General features: G+C 41.2%; 1 protein-coding gene across 1 annotated transcript in view; it reads left to right on the top strand.

Moving 5' to 3' along the window:
- Positions 1–5,282: 5,282 nt before the first annotated feature.
- ADAMTS19 (ADAM metallopeptidase with thrombospondin type 1 motif 19) overlaps positions 5,283–22,080 on the top strand; it is a 270,596-nt gene continuing 253,798 nt past the window's right edge. The window contains exons 1-2 of the mRNA XM_070374733.1: positions 5,283–5,292; positions 5,663–6,306. Of these exons, the coding sequence (XP_070230834.1) occupies positions 5,283–5,292; positions 5,663–6,306 (654 nt within the window). The remainder of the gene's footprint in view (positions 5,293–5,662; positions 6,307–22,080) is intronic.

Here is a 22,080-nt window from a genome sequence, read left to right as displayed (position 1 = left end):
CCTGTGTCTAATGAAGTGACCCCCCATTAAAGATTTGCAGAAGACACAAAGTTTGAAAAATAGAATTACATTTGCAGAAATATTTCTGGCCAAAAGGGGGCAGAGATTATATAAAATGCTATGAAGTTGTTGGAACCATGAATTCTACTGTCAGGCCATCAAGTGAGAAAAGTTCTCAGCTGCAAATTCTTACTACCTTTCATGAAAATGAAAGGATGACTCAACCAGGGTAGATATAAGTTCTCAGAGGGCAGAGCCCAGAGCTATGGAGAGTTGTTCTCAGACCTTCAGGCATAGTCAAGGAACTTTACATTTTGACAATAGGATTTCAGAATTGCTGTGAACAAGTGCCTTCTTTTCTTCCTTTCGAGCATAAATGTCTATAGCAATTATCCTCTGCTTGTTCTACCACAATATAGTGGGGGTATTGAGAGGCAGATAAATTGCTCCTTTAGATTCACAAATGTATATATAGAGAGGACTAAATTCAAAGAGCTCTCCTTAATGAACTTTGAGCTAATGTTCAATAAGATGAACCTTTTGATAGGAGACTTAGAGGATGAGTTGGAGAAGGAAATGGCAACCCACTCCAGTATTCTTGCCTGGAGAATCCCATGGACAGAGGAGCCTGGTAGGCTACAGTCCACAGGGTCGCAAAGAGTCGGGCACGACTGAGCGACTTCACTTTCACTTTAGAGGATGAGTGTATTTTACACATGAAGGGAGTGCAGATAATTTTTTGCCAGAAGTCATAAGTGCCCTCTTACGGTTTTAAAAATATGTCCATAAATTCTTCGCTACTTCTCCCTTTGAGTGTGAGCTGGATGTAGTGATTTGCTTCCAATGAAGAGAATATGGTGGAAATAATGGTATGTCATCTTCAATATTGGGTTATAAAAAGACCATAGCTTCCAGTTTTGGTGCAGTATCTCTCCTGCATCACTTGTTTGGAGGCAACACATGTAATGAGAGGCCCTATGGAGAAGTCAATATGACAAAGATTCCTGTCAACTGTTATGTGACTTTGAAAATAGAACCTCTATCTTTACTAAGTCTTCAGAAACCATAGTCTTGGTCAGCAGTTTGACTGAAATGTTGTGTGAAACCCCAAGCAGAAATATTCAGTTTAGCTACTTGTAGATTCCTGATCCTCAGAAACCATGTGAGATATAATGTTTGTTGTTTCAAACTGCTAAGTTTGTTATGCAGCAATAGCTAATCACTACATTCTCTGTGTGGGCTTTCCAGGTGGCATTAGTGGTACAGAACCCACCTGCCAACGCAAGAGACATCAGATGTGAGTTTGATCCCTGGGTGGAGACGATCCCATGAAGGATGGCATGGCAACCCACTCCAGTATTCTTGCCTGGAGAATACCACGGATAGAGGAGGCTGGAGGACTACAGTCCATAGGGTCGCAGAGTCTGACACAACCGAAGTGACTTAGCATGCATGTACACTCTCTATGCTACTCTCTCCTCTCTGGTATATGGTGTCCTGTAAATTCTAGCCATCTTGCTCTGTCTTCTCAACTCAGCTAGTCTTCAGGACTCTGTTTAGATTTCTCTTCCCTGTGCTGAAGCTTCTAAGTTGCTACCAGGTAGTATGCTGGGGAAAACAGTGTTTTTTACATTTTGTCTGTTTTCTAATTGCTTAAGGCGAGAGTTAAATCTGGTTCCTGTTACTCTATCATGGCCAGAACTAGCTTAAGTCTTGATTTCGATTTAGATGGAGTGCTACCTGGAGTTGATATCCTCATGCAGCTCAGTGAAAGGGTTCTTTGTATTTTCTTAAGATTTTAAAGTTTTTTGGAGTCAGGAAAGGATTTGAAACTAGCTTTAGGTCATGAGAGGCTTAGGGCCAATGAGTGAAGAGAATGATGAAGAGCTGAAGGCCTCAAAGTCAACTTTCTACATAAAGAAGCATGGGTTATAAAATGCAACACGTGAGCACCCGGGGTATAAGAACAGTTGGTTCCACTTACTCTGATGCTTTGTCACTTACCTCCACCCCATAAAAGCAGGGCTTGGTTGACGCTAGCTACCATCTGGTGACATATGTAGTGACCTGTCTTTACTAACATATTTTTCCCAGCTGCTCTTTTCTTCCTCTAGGGTTGGTAATGCACACACATGTCACAGTCCTGCCTTTTCTCCTCTATTTCATCACGTACAATCCAATAAATTCCAAATCAGGCTAGTTCTCTTTTTTCACGTACATACATACTCACACCCAATTTAACTGATGCTCTTACTTGCACCTCTTAAGTCTCTTCTACTTAATCAAAAAATCTTCACACAAGTCATTTCTCTCTTAGACTTATTCTCTCTGTAAGATAGATAAATCATGCTGATAGTAACTGATCACCAACAGATATAGCCTTGTAATTCTGGATCAAGGAATTGGAATCAAATACCACACAGAAATCAATCTCTATCATCTTCTAAAGCATCTTAGAGAATTTCCTGAGAATTTCCACACGCATTTGGTAGATAAATCTCTGTATTAGACAGGGTGATGTAAAGAAAGATATACAAAAGAAATAATTCCTACCTTTCCAGAAAATTGATAGTCTAGTAGAAGAAATATTTACACGAGTCATTACAACCCAAATGATTTATAAAAGCCTTTGAAAATAGACAAATAAATTATAAGAGTATTTCAAATAGGAGAAAGAGTAGAACCAGCTGGGAGTTAGGCAAACTTTTCTGTAACAATCAGTATTAACCTTTACTGTAAGGGATTGGGATGGTTAATGGCTGTTATATAGCTGGAGAAAAGAAAAGGGAAAGATGAGAACTTACATAGGCAATCTGTGCTTTTAAATATAATCATACAGCTCATCTAGTTTTAAGGAATCACAAATGTACTCCAACAAATACACACAATTCAATGGGCATTTCTTCTACAGTTTTACATTGTTGTTGACGTTTTGGTTAAAATTACATGAGAAACGCTTTAAGATTCAAATCCTTGTGGAGGTGTTTCGTTGAAACTAACCTTCAGTGTTAAAAATTTGCTTTATTTCTTAAAAATAAACTGCCTCTGATTTCTTGCCTAGTTTTAACTCCATATAATTGAGTCCCATAAAAACGAGGGTGTAGGCGCCTAAGCAAACCAGATACTTCTTGAGTGTCTGGAAACCCACACCCACCCTAGTTACTCCAGCTCTAGAGATTTTACAAGACAAGGTTTGGAGACAGACATACCTAGAGTGTCTTTGTGTTTGTTTTGAAATTCGGACAACTCAAAGAAAGTATTCTAGGACCCTGCTTATTCAAACAATGGGTTTCCTTTGAAATAAGATCATCTGCCTCCCTTAAAGACAGAGTAGTCACCTTTGACACTAAGAACAGAAGGTAAAACAACAAAGGATGTGGGGAACCAACCTCAGTGCTGGAATTTTAAAAAACGGATTTGCATTAACTCTTATTTATAGGCACCTGGCCTAGTTCTGAGGCTGCAAATGGCAGGCTAGATCAATCACCCTGGAGCCTGATGTGAACGTTTCGATGTGACCAAGAGAAAGGTGCGGGGGGGGGTGGGGAGTAGGAACTACGAAGAGCTGCCTAAGAAGAAGCAAGAATATTTAAGGTTGAACTGCTCTTCAAAGACAGAAGTAGTAAAAACATCTTTTTTTAAAGGAACAAGGGCAAAAGGTAAAAGGGCAAAATAAACTCACTTGGCTTGAGATCTTTAGACTACAGTATTTAATGCTGGTTTCCTTCATCTTACTGTTGTTTGGAGTGTGTATGAGAGAGAGAAAGGGAGAGAGAGGGAAACTGATAGCACTCACGAATGGAAAGCCAGAAAGATAAGGTGGGACAAGGGCTCTGAAATGTCAGGGTGTCTACTGTCCTGGGAACCTTTGAAGCACACTCCATGACGAATTACATTATCTCCAGGCGTAGAAGATTCCTAGAGACAAAGATGGGAAGAAAAATCAAAGGTCGTTGGCAAATGGGGCCGCTGCTTTGTGCTCCAGTCTGCACTAAATTTGGCTTTGTGTGCTGTGCGGATGGGTGGGGAACTCCACTGAAAGAGGAACCCCTTGTAAAGGGGTGGGAGGTGGGGAGGGGACGGCCCTTCTACCTGCACACACCTCAGCAGGGAGAAGGAGGTGCAGCCTAAGGATGCAAATCCGCCTCCCAGAATGGCCAATCAGGAGTCAGGTGAGGGAATTTGGGTCCCCACCCCACCCCAACCGCGCGTGTGAGCACGTGTGCAGTGTTCTGGGACCTTTGTCCCGCAAAGTCACGGTTGGCGGCCGCCCCTTGGTTCCTTTTTCTCGTCGGATCTGCCTCAGTCTTTTTTTTTTTTTTTTCCTCTCCACACCCACCTCACGAGTAGTGTCTTCCCCTCATCCCCTTCCAAATTCCCTGCCGCGCCGCGGCGGGTGGGAACCCGGAGCCGGTCCCGAGGAGGGTGCGGAGCTTGGCACAAGCCCGGCTGCCGGGACCGTGGCACCAGCCCCTGGCAGTTCCGCGCGGGTGCCGGCGACGAGCCTCAGCTCGGACACTGCGGCGCTCCTGCCCGCGCGGGGCCGTCCTCCGCCAGTCCTGAGGCAGCGCTGCCCGCCTTGCGCCTGCCGGCTCTCGGCTGACCGTGGCGGGGCTGTCCTGAGGGGCTCCGGAAACTCCTGCGACATCCAGAACACAGAAAATAAGACTCCTCACCTAATTCGCCGGGGAGCCGGGGCGCTGCGGGGCCGCGGCGCTGCCTGCCCCCGCTCCTCCCCCACCCCACCCCCAGCCGTGCTCCGGCAGCCTCTCGGAGTCACAGAGCACCCCCCACCCCACCCCCCGGCAGACAAAGGGCCTGGGCAAACTCGCCGCCCGGCCTCCTTGCGCTCCGGGAGGCGGCGGCGGCGGCGGAGGCGCCGGCGGTGGATCGCGCAAAAGGAGGCGCGCGCGCGGCCCGGGAGCGCGGTCTGGGGAAGAGCCGCGAGATGCGCCTGACTCAAATCTGCTGCTGCTGCCTCCTCTACCAGCTGGGGGTCCTGTCGAATGGGATCGTTGCAGGTAAGTTCTTCCGTGACTTTGGGCTTGCTTTTCCAATTTCCCCAGCCAGAGACCAGGAACGCACGGGTCGCTGGGGCTGGCGCAACTGTGCGCGGTGAGCAGGGCTTGCTGCTGCTGCAAAGTCGCTTCAGTCAGCGGGCAGCAATTAAAAAAACAAAACCCAGAGTGTGGGCAGAGGGTCACGCTCCTGAGCTAAGTGCACTTCTCGTGGCCTCATTTCAACAACGTGAAATGCTTAGTTTTCCTCTCCTGAGAGTTAATATGTGCAAAGGTACGTTTACAGCACCTGGAGGAAATCTGGGAAGTAAAGAAATTGCTCTGGCAGATACTGAAGGAAAACTTTTAATTGTGCTGGAGCCTTTGCACCGGTTTTCTTTTCTGCAACTAAGTGCTGTCACCAAACTTTGCAGCCCCGCTTTCCCCCTCCCCCCGCCCCGATAATCGTACTTTTATTTTGAAAATGCTGGGGTCTGTAATCTGATCGCCAGACTTCAGGGGTTGTAAGTTTCAGGGGCTAGACGGGTGGTCTCCAGCGCGTTAGCCGTGAGCCCTGTGTGTGTGCGGAGTGTGAACTCTGGGATGCTTGTGCAACTGAGGCCGCGGCTCTTTAAGCCCCGCACTTCTGTCTGCCCCGCCCGCAGGGCTGCAGTTCGCCCCCGACCGCGAGGAGTGGGAAGTCGTGTTTCCTGCACTCTGGCGCCGGGAGCCGGTGGACTCGGCCGGCGGCAGCGGGGGCAGCGCGGACCCAGGCTGGGCGCGCGGAGCCACGGGCGGCGGAGGCGTCCGGGCGCCGGCAGCCAGCAGCTCCCGCGAGGTGCGCTCCGTGGCCCCGGCGCCGCCCCAGGAGCCTGTGGAAGGCGGATCTGAGCCGCGGCCCCGACCCCCGCCGCCCGGGGGCGAAGAGGATGAGGAGCTCGAGTCTCATGAGCTGCCGCGGGGATCTAGCGGGGCTGCCGCCCTGTCCCCGGGCGCCCCGGCCTCGTGGCAGCCGCCGACCCCGTCTCCGCCCCCAGCCCAGCCAGCCGAGCCGGACGGCGACGAGGTTCTGCTGCGGATCCCGGCCTTCTCCCGGGACCTCTACCTGCTGCTCCGGAGAGACGGCCGCTTCCTGGCGCCGCGCTTCGCTGTGGAACAGAGGCCGAGTCCGGGCCCGGGCCCGGTCCCCACGCGGGAGGCAGCCGCCCCGCGCCCTCCCGCGCCGCATGACGCCGCCTGCTTCTACACCGGGGCTGTGCTGCGGCAACCCGGCTCGCTGGCCTCTTTCAGCACCTGCGGAGGTGGCCTGGTAAGCCCCTTTCCTTCCCCAGCTCTCCTCTTCCCCTGCCACTCCTCCCTCTCCCCTTGTAGACCAGGCAAATTTGCCTGCACCTCATCCCGTTCAGAGCGCGCCCTGAACTTCGCCCAGCCTACACCACCCGAGTCTCCACCATTTAGCGCCCACAGAACACCTCCAGGGCAGTCAGTGAATCCGAAATCTAATTGAATGGATTAATAATCTTCTGCTAGATGCTTATAAATTTTTTTGGAATTACTAGGTAACACTGTCTCCTTGCAACCCTTCCCACTGGTTTTGTTTCTGCTTTTCAAAATAAGCCCACCACGTGGTGTCTTTTAGGAGACTGGAAGATAACAAGTTCGTTCTCTGCTCAATCTCCTCCTCCTTGCCTCCGCCTCCAGTTTCTCATCTATTATCTCATATTTTTTTTTTTTTTTCTTTCTTTCTCATGTCCTACTTCAGAGTTGTCAGAACAGTTCCCTAGGGAGTTATATTCTGACATCTGTCTGGAATTTAGACACATCCACGCTCACGCGGGACACCTGTTCACTGTTCTTGTGAGAAACGAGTGGAGAAGGAGTTAAGTCAAAGGCCACGAGCAGCTGACTAATGGATGACAGAGAATCCAATCAGAACTTGAAGGGTTATGATTCTAAGATTTAACATTTCTAAGGTTTACATACTATTTGGCCATAGTTTCTTTTCTTTTTCTCCACTCCAGGGAGGAAAGTAGCGCGGCTGAGAGCCTGGCTCAGAGGCCAGCTGGAACTAGAAAATAAAAGCCATTTGCTCTATCTGAACAATAGTGACTTCCACCCCTTCTGTTTTGACCCAGGGTGTGGGATAATTGTTACCTCCTGTTACGTTGGCCTTTACTTTGTGGTAGACATAACTTGCAACGTAGAAGTACCATCGCTATAGGTCCATTTCAGTGGAGTTAAGTACATACACCTTGTATGGCCATCATCACTGAAAACTTTAATAATTCTTTAAGGCAAAATCCGCAAAATATTATAAACACCCATGTGATTTGTGTCTTCATTTTGATATTCCAATTGAGCCATTGATGAGATCCACAAGGACTTCCCTAAAAGCAACCTGCTCATTTGGAGAAAAATCCAGTAGTAATGGACAGCAGAAGACATCAGCACAGTCAAAGCCACCCAAAGCCATGAGATGGAAAAAATGGTTTAAAATCCAAACAAAATGAAACTGGAATTTTTTACCTATGCCCTTCTAAGGTCCCATAGCAAAAGTGATGTAAAATGCTGAATAGGGCTATATTTTAGCAGATGCTCATAATAGTGAATATTCAAATATGGACATTTTTAGCCATAAGTGAAAAAAATGACATGGAAAAATTACATGAAAAACTTTAAAAAATGTTTTTTGTGGAACTAATGTTTGAACACTTCACTGGGGGAGACATTCTGTAGGGATTTCATTGTCCACTGGATTTTGGCCAGGGATTAAATAATTACATATAAAAAGTTCCTGATGCAGTAGAAGCAGTAGGGGATAAAGCATTTCTCTGTGTTCAGTGTGGGCTTTTGGTCAGATTTTCCAAATGAACTATGCCTTCTCTCCATCCTTAGAGGAGCAAAGTTACAATTATGAGTAGGTTTTTCATAGACTGAATAGGAGTTTGACATACCTCGCTGTTTATCATGTTGGACTTTTACTCACTTTTCCTATTAGCCACATATATGTATTCTGAACTGGGAAGTCTTTGTTGTTGAGGAAAACTGAGTTCACCAGAAATACAGTGTAGCAGTCAGACTTGGAGTAAAAATTTAGGCAAATAGCCAAGAAGGGTAGGTTTGTTACTCTAGACTCCACTATGCCAGCCCTTTCCCTTTGAGGGTGGATTAGGAAAGAGAAAACATAATTTGTTATCTGAGCTCTGACATTGGCCTATTCCCTGAAGATTGACAAGTTCCTTACCTCTCTGGGATCCAGTTTTCATAAGTAAAATGAGTATCTGATGATTTAATTGAAATTGGATGATAGAATGAGAATTTTCCTGCATGCTAAATATATCCTAGGGGCTTGCAGATTAGAACATCATATACAAGTAGATAGGATATAAGTAGTCATGAAACAGTGACATACCAGCATGATAAATCAAATGTATGCCTGAGGCTAAGTCATGCTTGGGGAGTTTGGGAAAGCTTCCCAAGGGAAATAGAGGTTCAGTGGATTTTGAAGCAGGAGAAGCCGAATTTCTCCAGGCACGGAAGGGCTGGGAATGCTGAGGATAGAGGGAAGAGACTGAGTGATGTGAAAATGTAGAGCCTATCAAGGGAGTGGGAAAAAACAAACAAACAAACAAACAAACATGTTTCCTCTGAGGAGGCCAGAAAGTGCAATAAGGGGAAGTGATCCTAAACTGTCAGGTGAGAGCAGACCTCAAACGTCTTGTCTGCTAGGGCCTGGACCTTTTCTGTTCAACTGTTGATTATTGTAGGACTACATTGTTGTTCCTCTCCGTTTCCAAAATTCTGTGATCCAGTAATTCTAATGTGAGGCATCCTGATGTCTTTATATGAAGGTGCACACCACTCTAGTACTCTTGCCTGGAGAATCCCATGGACAGAGGAGCCTGGTGGGCTGCAGTCCATGGGGTCGCTAAGAGTCGGACACGACTGAGCAACTTCACTTTGACTTTTCACTTTCATGCATTGGAGAAGGCAATGGCAACCCACTCCTGTGTTCTTGCTTGGAGAATCCCAGGGACGGGGGAGCCTGGTGGGCTGCCGTCTCCGGGGTCACACAGAGTTGGACACGACTGAAGTGACTTAGCAGCAGCAGCAGCATTCTTTATAAATGCAACTCCTTTAGTTTGCACCAGTTTCTTCTCAGTAAAAGCTTTCTGGTTGTCAGTTACATAAAGAAGAGTAGATCAGGAAGTATACTTTCCTTTCCCCTCGCTCAATAGTGAATTTTTTCCACTTGTGCTTGAATTCTTCAACACCTTTTGGATTATTACATATTTGAAAGGTTCTAAAGGTCTCTATTGGAGAAGGAAATGGCAACCCATTCCAGTGTTCTTGCCTGGAGAATCCCAGGGACAGGGGAGCCTGGTGGGCTGTTGTCTCTGGGGTCGCACAGAGTCAGACAGGACTGAAGCGACTTAGCAGCAGCAGCAGCAAAAGTCTCTATGAAAGGAAATAGATCATTAAGGAAAGAGTTATCAACTCTTGCAGAGTGGTGAGTATTATGACTGGCCAGTTCATTCTCCAAATATCAATCTAACTTGTGCTGTGAAGGGAGAAGTGGTTGAATGGAGATTTTGGTTATAGGTTCTGGTATTGCTTCTTCTAAGTACTTAATGTTTCCGGATCCCATTTCTCCTATTTATAAAAAGCACAAATTGTATATCTATCACTTAATGTATGACATGTTCTTATGATTTATTTTCCCTTATTAGTCTCTAATGGGGGCTTCCCATGTGGTACCATGGTAAAGAATCTGCCTTACAAAGCAGGAGACACAGGAGACCTGGGTTCGATCCCTGGGTTTGGAAGATCCCCTGTAGGAGGAGATGGCAACCCACTACAGTATTCTTGCCTGGAGAATCCCATGGACAGAGGAGCCTGGAGGGCTACAGTCCATGGGGTTGTGAAGAGTCTAACATGACTGAGTGACTGAGCACACACATTAGTCCCTAATATTGAAAAATAATCTTATTTGAGCCATGTATTAGATCTAATGAGCACATTAATAATAATACATAATTAAACATTTATTGAACGACCCTTTTGAGCAAGGCATGGTATACAAAGAGAATACAAAAAGAAGATGAGGAAGGCTTAGTATGTTTCAAGGAGATCCCAATCTGGCTTGCCAGTCACAAATATAAATAGGGAAATAAAGTAAGTTGAGTTACGTACAAATGTAGGAATGTCCCAAGTGCTATGTGATACTCTCTTGTTAATCTCTTCATTTTCAGAACGTTGTAAGATATCTAGTTTTTAGAGACAACCAGTAAAAGTCACTAAATAAAACTACGCATATGGTAGTTTATTCTGTTTTAAATAGTAATCTCTAAAAAAAAGTACAAGAAAGCAACAAATTAAATTCCGTGAAAGACTGAAAAAATCATGTTTGTTCAAAATTAACACTTAAAAAAAAAAAAAGCACACCTCAGCACTGGGCCAAGATAAACTAGATCAGTGCATTCCTTGCCTATGATTCTCTTTAAATGAACTATTGAAATGGCTCTCAGTAATATTTAGATTATTTTCCCAGAATGATAAAGAGTAAGTACTAAACCTTAAATTTGGAGTTTTGTAAGTTTAGGGTTTTACATAGTAGTTGTTCTGAAAAGCTCTTGATACAAAATCTGCAGTCCTGTGTGAATTTCAGGTTTTTGAATTTACTCTCTTATGTAAATCAAAGTATTCTGAGCTATGGCAAGTTTAGAACACATATATTTGGGAGCATCCTTTTTGGACAAGGAGCTTCACCAAGTACCAGTACAGAAATAGGAGAGGAGGGTATGAGGATGGGGAAAGAGTAGTGCAGATCCAGGAGAACTGGACTAGAAGTAGAATGAGTATCCAAATGAAAAAGTAAGATTGCAGACTAGTTTCACACATCCAGTGACTTTGTTCAAGACAAATCTTAGGAATGACAGAGACAATATATTCTAAATAAATCTAAAGCAGTATTTGAAAAGAATGCCATCAGTACATCAGAAATTTTGAATATCTCCTGAAAGACTGCAAATCTGTGGATCAGATTAATGGAAAACATATAGGTATTAGAGAACATGTATGAATGGTGGCAGGTACGGCAGAGGTGCTACTGCACACATGGGGAAATAGAAGGCCATGAACGGAAGGGGACCCTGGAACAGCAACACTCCTGGGCTTGTCTGCCATCTAGTTGCGCCAAGCAACAGAGGCCAAATGTGTGTCCCTGGACAAGAGCGGAGAGAACAGAGGTAGAGCTTTCCTGACATGTACATGATACTGGAGGACAGACAGTCTCCACTCTCAGAACCTGAGCCATTGGCTTCCTGCATCCAGTAGATGGTCCCACGTGGCTCTCCAAGTAACTAGAGGCAAGCTGGTCACAACAGATGGGTGAACAGGAAACCATAGAGAGAGGAGCTGACACCTATGAATATCACACTCTTAAGAAATCATATAAAAGAGGGTCATCAAACTGGTTGATTAAAACCATGGAGCAACAATCTTAATAGATGACATAGCATACTTTAACTGAAATATAAGAAGGGATATATATCCTATGGACAGAGGACCCTGGTAGGCTATAGTCCATAGCGTCACAAAAAGTGCTCAGGGCTGGTGCACTGGGATGACCCAGAGGGAGATGGCATGCGGAGGGAGGTGGGAGGGGGGTTCAGGACGGGGAACACATGTACACCCATGGCTGATTCATGTCAATGTATGGCAAAAACCACTACGATATTGTGTAGTAATTAGCCTCCAATTAAAAAAGACACAACTGAGGCTACTTAGCATGCATGGGATAAAATCCAGGACCAGTGCTGTCCATAAAAAATGATTAGATACAACAGAACTCACATTATATGATCATTAGAAATAAAAATTATATAGATGAACTGGTAAGTACGTTTGTGACCTAGAAGGCAAACCTAGAAATTATCCCGGAATAGAATATAAAGGACAAATGGATGCAAAACAGAAAAGAAAAGTTGTAAGCCATGAATCAGATCTAGATGGTCCAAATTTCTTTGGTGGGAGTTAATTTAAGAAAGTAAGTTAAAGGATAGAGTTTTTAAAATGCATACAAATGAGCCCTAAACATTTGATTCTAACATAAATCACCAGAATATACATTCATTAGCTAATCTTTGGGTGTGAGGCCAGATACTATGCCTTTGAATGTAGGTCAGCTAACTGGTACTCCAGGTGAGCCTTACTCACCATGCGCCAAAACCATTTTCCAATATAGGTTGCTATATTTGGAATAAAAATTAAAAGACAAATGCAAGGCAATTTCTGTGTAGAACCCTGGACATTTGAAACTTCCAAATCCTGTACAGTTTCATCCCAAACAAAATTATAGCACTTTTTTTTTAAGCCACTTAATCTTTCTCTGGTTTTTCCAGAACTTTCATGAAATCAAAGACATGTTTTGCACTTCTGTTTCCCAGACGTTAGTATTTAGGGTTTGATTAAATTATGTGATTACTAAATGTTGTGAATATGTGTTCAAACAACTATAGTTGATTCGTGGTGAACACAGTGCTGACTGGTGGGAGTAATTGTGTGCAGCAAGACCAGGGAGGAATTAATTGCTGTGAGCGTTGAGCATATTGCATATGTTAATTCATTCAGTGATTTGAGATGAATTAGCTGATGGAACCTGTGTTGGTTAGGTAGAGGGTAAGAGCTTTCTATGATGTCAATCAAATTTGCCCCAGAGATAAAGGAGGTTGCACACCTTCAGATGGAAGCATCAACCATTGAACTCAGAGTAGCATAAATAGAGGCCCAAACCTAGACTTACTGTGGCAGAATATTAGAAAGTCAAAGAGAAAGAGACAAATTCTATGTGTTTAGTAAAGGAAAGGTTATCTGCATGAAAATGTATGAAGTTGATAGGAGAGATTGAATTAGTAATGCTGAATGTGAGAAGGTCATGAGTTGATAGCTTCAGATTTCTGAGGAAATGTGATTTTGAATCCTGGATTCAGCCAAACTGCCACTTAGGTTTTTAAAGGGAGAATAAACTCATTTTCAAAATTGTAAGGACCGAGACTTTACCACACAGCACCTCCAAAAAGTTATGCAACAAAACAATCTTCCTCTAAAACCCTTTCCCCGGTTATTAGTATCCCATTCCAGAGGTGACCGGGCTTCTCTGATAGCTCAGTTGGTAAAGAATCCGCCTGCAGTGCAGGAGAGCCCTGTTCAATTCCTGGGTCGGGAAGATCCCCTGGAGAAAGGATCAGTCTATTCTCTAGTATTGTTGAGCTTCCCTTGTGACTCAGCTAGTAAAGAATCCACCTGCAATGTGGGAGACCTGGGTTCCATCCCTGGGTTGGGAAGATCCCCTGGAGAAGGGAAATGCGACCCACTCCAGTATTCTGGCCTGGAGAATTCCATGGACTGTATAGTCCATGGGGTCGCAAAGAGTCAGACACGACTGAGCGACTTTCACTCACTCAGTCACTCCAGAGGTGACCAGGGTTATTATAATACTTTCTATTGTGTGATTCAGAGGTAATTGATTCGTAAATGAATAAAATGTATATATAAAGAGCTTTGTAAAGCCACATTTATCCACACACGCACTGACAGGCAAGATTATCACATATGAGTGCGTAAAGAGAATCTTCTTTCTTTTTTGGTTGTTCTATCTGACTACAGAAAATGCCATAATCACCTTAATCAGTTCAGTGTGGATATATATTTGATTGATTCCAGTATGTTCCTGCTATGATCAGTGCTAAATAAATAGTGCTATGCCATTTTGCCTACGTCATGTATAACCTTGTTAAAGGGCATGTGTGTTGGTATTTTGGGGCAAAATTGCCAGATTGCACCCCATGGAGGTGGGTGCTGCTTTACTTTCTGAGGTCAGCAGAGAACCAGAGTCCATCTTTCACATATGCTGTCACCAGCATGGGTATTATTAAACATTTTGATCCTTGTAAAATCTAATAGGCAAAGAAATGAAGTTATCTCAAATTAGTTTTAATTTGCATGTTTTTGTATTATGGTGTGACTGACCATCTCCACATTTTTTTCTCGTTTCCTATCCTGTAAATTTTGTGTTCATATTCAACTCATTTTTTGTTAGGTTTTTGGTCTTTTTCATTTCTAATTCCAGGCTCTTTTTCTATTAGTATTTTAAAAAGAAAGGCTAATGACAAAATACTACAAGCTGAGTAGAGACAGTTTAAAAAATACATAAATTTACAAGTCATCTGTAATCTTACCATCCATAGATAAGTGAATATGCCAAAAAGGAAATATAAATATTGAATGGAAATTCACTGTTTTTTCAAATGTATAGGGAAGCAGGGAGAGAAAATTTCTTCAATAACCATTTTTGATTCATAGATTGGCACAGAATATGAAGATAAATAATATCCAGTGGGCATGCTTGGGGAACACAAACTTATACATTGTAGGGAAGTAAATTGGGTAGATCTTCTTGTATATATTTAAATTTTGGACATGTTTATTTTTCAGCAATTGTAGGAATCAGTGTTAGAGGAATATTCACATATAAGCAAAAGATTTATATATAAGCCTATTCATTGCAGCATCGTTGCTTGTTTCAAGGTCTTTATAGTTTTTAAGGAACCGTCACTTTGCCTCAACTTGTCCTGCCTGTCTTTTGCACAGTTCTTTGACTTAGTAAGTGTTCAGTGTTTTATCAACTGTAAATGCACATCTCCTTAAGACATCCTATGATTTTCCAGTTTAAAAGTCAGAACGCCATGGGTGATCATGTTTCTGCTGACAGTGACACTGGAAGAAGTTTCTATACTTAGAGTGGCCAAATGCAGATACCCTGGTCTTTTTTAAGAAAATGATATAGTGAATTCTAGTAAGAAGACTCATTGTGCTGATGGAAAAAGCAATATTATACATTAAAAGTTAATAACCCCTTTAATTATATGTTAATCTATGTCTTAGGGCCCTAAGAGACTTCAGACATGGACCAGTTTTGTGAGAAGAAATTTTGTCTGTTTAATAGGATTTGTTTATTTGATAATATTTAATATGAATATACACTTACTTGAAATTTATTGGCTGAATCATAAAAGTAGTATACCTTTTTAAATTCAGGAAATTCTGAGTAGCCGTCTTAAAACACTTTTTATGCAGTACTAAAACAGAGCACATTTTTATTGAGCTCATGCACAATTGAATGTTTCCGCTTAATTACAGTTACATTTTTACCCAGATGGTTTTATGGCTTTGTGTTCGCAAAATAAAAACTATCAGAGGAGTTCCAGGTTCCTGATAGATGGGAAGCGTATTGAGTTAGTGAAGTAATCTTGACGGGTTTTAAAGCAATGGGAGAACCAGTAGTCCCTCTTGGATTATTATTTTGGGGGGGAGGATGTTTCCTGCAAGGAAATTTTAAGATTTCCTTAGCCAAGTGAGGACCATAATTTGATGCAGAGTGCATTTAGGGTGCAGCCGTAGTGAACACATCATCTTGTCTCCATCTCATCTTTATTCTAATGCCAAGCCTTCGACTGAGAGAAGTGAGAAAATGGGAGCTCAGCCATTTCAATGCTACCCAGATATTCGTACAGCATTATTGCATGGTGGTGTTAGAAAGGCCCTTGGGAATTAGATAGTTCAGTGCTTGCCTTTTCCAGCTGATTTCATTTCATAATTAACGTCTATATATCTGCAATAAATTATTAACTGTTTCGGCTTTAACTCAGATGATCAGGGAATGGAGCTGAGGAGGAGCACAGGCCAGTTTTAGCTTTATTTAAGCAGCTTCTGCTTTCTTACAGCTTTGTAATTTAAAAAGTAAGACCTAAATATTTTTTTCTCCTTCAGAAGCATTTGAAGATCTTTCACTCCAGATTTTTCCTCTTCCCTCTGCCTGGCTTCACCTAAAATATATGACCACTTTCTGCAGTGAGCCCACACCATCAGCTTTTGGCTCATACTTCTTGATGCCCTGTTTTTTAAAGTCTGGTGTGCAAACACCTGGATCGAGATCATGGCTTTGGGGAGAGGTACTAGGGGCTGGAAATTCTCCACTTAAAAATCAGAATCCCAGATTGAGCCTCAAAACTAAGAAATGTATTTTATAAAAATCCAAGGTAATTATTATACAAGCTCAAATTTGAGGGCAGCCACGCTAGTGGCTCTAAAAACTCCAGAGCTCAGGAGCTTTAAGGACTGGATTTGCATGCATCAAACTTCATATCCTCTGTGTCTTGAATGAATTTTAATACTCTTTTACCTCCAGTTATAGTAAACTTGGATACCTCCTGTCCTTGCTTTAACATCTTCCCAGGACCCCACTCAGATGCCATTGAGCTAGATAGGAGTTTATGACTCAGTTATTCAATAGTCTGCAAGTGTGAACTAGTTGGGAGATGATATAATGGGACCTAAATGCTAGTATGAACGTTTTCCTACTCTTTAGGTGAAAAAGTATTCAGAAGTTGAAACTTACTTCCTATTTTAGAATTTAGAAGTAAATAGAACTGAATTATTTCAACAGTTTTATGGATAATACGTTGTTCAGTTGCTCAGTCATGTCTGACTCTTTGTGACTCCATGGACTGCAGCATGCCAGGCTTCCGGGTCCTTCACTATCTCCTGGAGCTTGCTCAAACTCATGTCCATTGAATTAGTGGTGCCATCCAACCATCTCATCCTCTGTCATCCCCTTCTCCTTCAGTCTTTCCCAGCATCAGGGTCTCTTCTAATGAGTCAGTTCTTCTCATCAGATAGCCAAAGTATTGGAGCTTCAGCATCAGTCCTTCTAATGAATATTCAGAATTGATTTCCTTTAGGATTGACTGGTTTGATCTCCTTGCAGTCCAAGGACTCTCAAGAGTCTTCTCCAACACCATAGTTCAAAAGCGTCACTTGTTCAGTGCTCAGCCTTCCTTATGTTCTAGCTCTCACATCCACATATGACTATTGGAAAAACCATAGCTTTCTCTAGAAAGGAACGATTCCTTCTCTAGAACGAGACAGCAAAAGAGACACTGATGTATAGAACAGTCTTATGGACTCTGTTGGAGAGGGAGAGGGTGGGAAGATTTGGGAGAATGGCATTGAAACGTGTATAATATCATGTATGAAACGAGTTGCCAGTCCAGGTTCGATGCATGATACTGGATGCTTGGGGCTGGTGCACTGGGACAACCCAGAGGGATGGTATGGGGAGGGAGGAGGGAGGAGGGTTCAGGATGGGGAACAGAGGTATACCTGTGGCGGATTCATTTCGATATTTGGCAAAACTAATACAATTTTGTAAAGTTTAAAAATAAAATAAAATTTAAAAAAATGCAAAACAAAAAACAAACAAAAAAAAAGAAAGGAACATAGCCCTGCTGACACCTTTACTTTGGCCCAGCAAGACCTGGGTAGGACTTCTATCCTAAAGAACTCTAAGCAGATAAAATTGTGTTGTTATAACACACTAACATCACTTCTTTGGTGCTCAGTCTTCTTTATGGTCCAACTCTCCCATCCATACGTGACTACTGGAAAAACCATAGCTTTGACTATAGGGACCTTTGTTGGCAAAATAATGTCTCTGCTTTTTAAAACATTGTCTAGGTTTGTCATAGCTTTTCTTCCAAGAAAAGCATGAGATTTATTCTGGCTTCTGTAATAAAATGAAATTTATTAGAAATAAAGGAAGAAACATATCTTCAGAGTGAAAAGGACCTAAGATACCACCAAGTTTAGATGTGGCTAAATGAAGACTGAAGCGTATTGTAGAGGAATATTAAAAAGTTCATGAGAAAATTGGAAACTCTTTTTGAGAGATTATCTGCACTGGAATGGCAAAGCAGTGTAGTTAGATTAAGACACTTTGAAGATGTATGAGGATTCAGTGGTAAACTATCTCAAATGGCAAAAGTAACCTAACATATCTTATCTACTTATTCACAATGCAAGAATTTGGAGGTTAAGAGTCCTGTAAAACTCATTAGGGTTAACAGTCAAAAACCATTACCATGCCGAGTGGCAAGGCAGATAATTATATCAGCTAATGTGATTAGTGCAAATTGTCTATCTCTATTCATTCAGTTGGCTCCAGATATCTGCCATAAGCTATTAAAACAGGCGTATGGGCTTCCCTGGTGGCTCAGATGGTAAAGAGACTGCCTGCAATGCAGGAGACCTGGGTTCGATCCCTGGGTCGGGAAGACCCCCTGGAGAAGGAAATGGCAACCCACTCCAATATCCTTGCCTGGAAAATCCTATGGTCAAAGGAGCCTAGCAGTCTACAGTCCATGGGGTTACAGAGTCGGACACGACTGAGCAACTTCACTATCGCTATCACTATTATAATTTGTAATTGAATGCATGTAAGAGCAACTAAAATGTGATAGGTACATTTCCATTATAAATGTATTATGTTACCAGCAAATATTTTAGCATGCCCAGTTCAAAGATAGGCAGTTCAATTATGGACAGGAACTTATGTATAAATAGCATAGGGTCTTCCTGTTGTTGTCTGGATGTGTGCTTATGGATAAATAGAACTTCAGTAGTTTATTACAACAAAATGGAAAGTCTGAGTAATTCATTGTGGAAGTATCTGTCTTTTAAAATTTAATTATTTAATGCCCAATGTTATTTACTAACATGGATAATTGCATGTCTGTGTAGATTTCCAGTTAGGATTTTGTCACTTCAAAATAGATGGTTATAATTAGTAATGTTTTTGAGAGTATTAGTATTTTATGATGAAAGTTCCTACACAGAAATTTTTCTAAGTAAAACTTAATTATTTCTCATTAGTAAGATAGATTCATGAATATGTCAAGCTGATTTTTCTAGGACAAATCATTATTTAACATGTGACAATTCTAAAGGATATGTGAATGCTTCCCACGCAATATCTTTTTTTCTGGTACAATTTACATACCATAAATTCATCCCAATGTGCAACTCAGTGACTTTTTTGTCTGTTTACAGAACTTCACAACCATCTCCACAATTCAGTTTTAGAACATTTCTTTCACCCCAGAGGTGTCCCTCATATCCATTTGCAGTCATTCTGCTCCAACCCCTAGTCCCAGGCGGCTATTCATCTGCTTTTTCTTTTATAGATTTACTTTTATGTTTCATGTAAGTTAAATCATATAAAATTTGGTCTTTTGTGTCTGGCTTCTTAAACCTAGCATAATATGTTTGAGGTTCATCCTTGTGGTAGCATGGATCATTAGTTCATTCTTTTTTTTTTTTCTGAATCGTAAGTCATTCTTTATCCGTTCGTCACTTGATGTGCATTTGATTATTTCTACTTTTTTGCTATTATGAATGATACACAAATATGTATAAGTCATTGTGTAGATACATATTTTCATTCCTGTTGGATAGGTACCTAGGAGTGGAATTGCTGGGTCATATGGTAAAGTTATGTTTAATATTTTAAGAAACTGCCAAATTCTTTTACAAAATACTGCACCTGTTTACATTCTCACCAGCAATTATTAGGATTCCAGTTTTTCTACATCCTCATCAAAACTTTTTATTATCTCTTTTTGATTAAAACTATTTTTGTGGCTGTGCAATGGTATTGTGATTTAAATTTGCATTTCCTAATAACCATGTAGAGGATGTTTTAATGTACCTTTTCATAGCTATTCATATATTGTCTTTGGTGACGTCTTTTGCCAGTTTTAAATTGGTTTTTTAAAAATCTTCGTCTTTCTGTTTAGTTTTCAGAGTTCTTTGTATACTCTAGTTGTAAAATCTTTTGTCAGACCTAGATTGTTCTTCATGTCTATAGAGGTTTCTGTTCATTTTCCTAATGGTGTCTTTCAAAGATAATTTTTATAGATTTTTAAAAAGTCCAATATCTTTTTTTTTTCCTTTTATGGAATGTACTCTTAGTGTTGTAACCAAGAACTGTATGTCTAACTCCAAGTCACATAGGCTTTCTCTTATATTTTCTTCCATAATTTTGGTTATTAAATGTAGGTCTGTGATGCATTTTGAGTTAATTTTTGTATATGATGTGAGATAAGAGTTTGAATTAATCTCTTTGTATATGCATATTCAGTTTTCTCTCAGCACCCTTTGTGAAAAGACCATCCTTTCCTCATAAAATACCAGAGAACTTTTGTCAAAAGTCGATCATAAATGAGTTTACTTTTGTACAATTAACACTGTTTTTTAAAATCTATATGTTTATCCTTATGTTAATACCATATTCCCTTGATTTAAGAGGCTTTATATTTTTATTTGGGGAAATTCAACTTGGTTTCCTTTGTAAAAGCTTTTTTTGTCTATTCTGGATCTTTTGCATTTCTGTATAAATTTGGGGACCAGATCATCAGAATCTGTGAAGCATCTGCTGGGACTTTGATAGGGCTTGTGTTTAAAGATAAATTTGGGAAGAGTTTCCATCTTATAAACAATACAGATGATTTTTCTGCTACCTGAAAATTACTATCTCAGCATTCATTAGGGGATATTTTTCAATATTCCATTGACTACTAAGGGGTAACATTAGCTACTGATAGCCTGTGTTATAGTGGACATGCTTTAAAATTCATAAATAATTTATGAGAACAGATACTCAAAGTCACTCATTTGGAGTGATATAAATAAAGCATACAAAATAGGAAATTATAAAGACTTAGTGTCTGTAGGATTAGGACATGAAAACACATCAAACTCTGATTTTTTTAAGTATTCTATTTAAGTGCTTCTTTATTTACTTATATTTCTTTTCCATGGGCTTCCCTGGTGGCTCAGACAGTAAAGAGTCTGCCTGCAGTGCGGGAGACACAGGTTCGATGTCAGAGTCAGGAAGATCCCCTGGAGAAGGAAATGGCAACTCACTCCAGTATTCTTGCCTGGAGAATCCCATGGACGGAGGAGCCTGGCAGGCTACAGTCCATGGGGTTGTAAAGAGTCAGACATGACTAAGTGACTTCTCTTTCTTCTTTTTCTTTTGTTTATTTATTTTCTTTTCCATATAGTTAGTTCCCTGGGCTATACGGTGGGCCCTTGTTTATCCATTCTGTGTATAATAGTTTACATATGTTAATCGCAAACTCCCAGTTTACTCTCCCACTTCGCAGTTTTTCCCTTGGCAATCGTAAGTCTGTTCTCTATGTCTGTGAGCCTGTTTCTGTTTTGTAACTAAATAAGTCATTTTCTGTCATATTTTAGTTTCTACATATACGTGATATCATATGATATTTGTCTTTCTCTGACTTCACTTAGTGTGATTATCTCTAGGTCCATCCATGTTGATGCAAATGGTATTATTTTACTGTTTTTTAATGACTGAATAGTATTCCATTGTAAGTATGTACTGCACCTTTTTTCTCCATTCCTCCGTTGATGGGCATTTATGTTGGTTCCATGTCTTGGCTATTCTAAGTATTGCTGCTGTGAACATTTCAGTGCATGTATCTTTTCAAATTATATTTTTGTCCAGAGGTATGTTCAGGATTGGGGTTGTGGATCATATGGTAACTCTATTTTTAGTTTTTGAGGTATGTTCATACTATTTTCCATAGTGGTTGCACCAATTAACATTCCTGTCAATACTGTAGGAGGGTTCCCTTCTTTCCACACCCTCTTTAGCATTTATTATTTGTATAATTTTTAATGATGACCTTTCTGACTGGTGTGAGGTGATACCTCACTGAAGGTTTGATTTGCATTTCTCATAATTAGCAATGTTGAGCATCTTTTCATGTGCTTTTTGGTCATCTGTATGTCTTCTTCAAAGAATGTCTATTTAGGTCTTGTGTCTTTTTTTAATTGGATTGTTTGTTTTCTTGTTATTGAGTTATTATTGAGTTTGTATATTTTGGAAATTAAACTCTTGTCAGTTATATAATTTGTAAATATTTTCTCCTAGTCTGTAAGTTGTCTTTTCATTTTCATTTCACAAAATGAAAAGATAGTTCCCTTTGCTGTGCAAAAGCTTTTAAGTTTGATTAGGTCCCGTTTGCTTATTTTTGCTTTTATTTCTATTGCCTTGGAAGACTAATCTAAAAAAATATTGGTACGATTTATGTTGGAGAATGTTTTGCCTGTGTCCTCTTCTAGGAGTTTTATGTTTCATATTTAAATTTTTAAGTCATTT

This window comes from Bos mutus, chromosome 7 (assembly GCF_027580195.1).
Source record: "Bos mutus isolate GX-2022 chromosome 7, NWIPB_WYAK_1.1, whole genome shotgun sequence".
In the NCBI taxonomy this organism is placed as follows: Eukaryota; Metazoa; Chordata; class Mammalia; order Artiodactyla; family Bovidae; genus Bos; species Bos mutus.
Note: the sequence above shows the minus strand (reverse complement) of the source record. Positions and strands in the feature narration are given on the sequence as shown.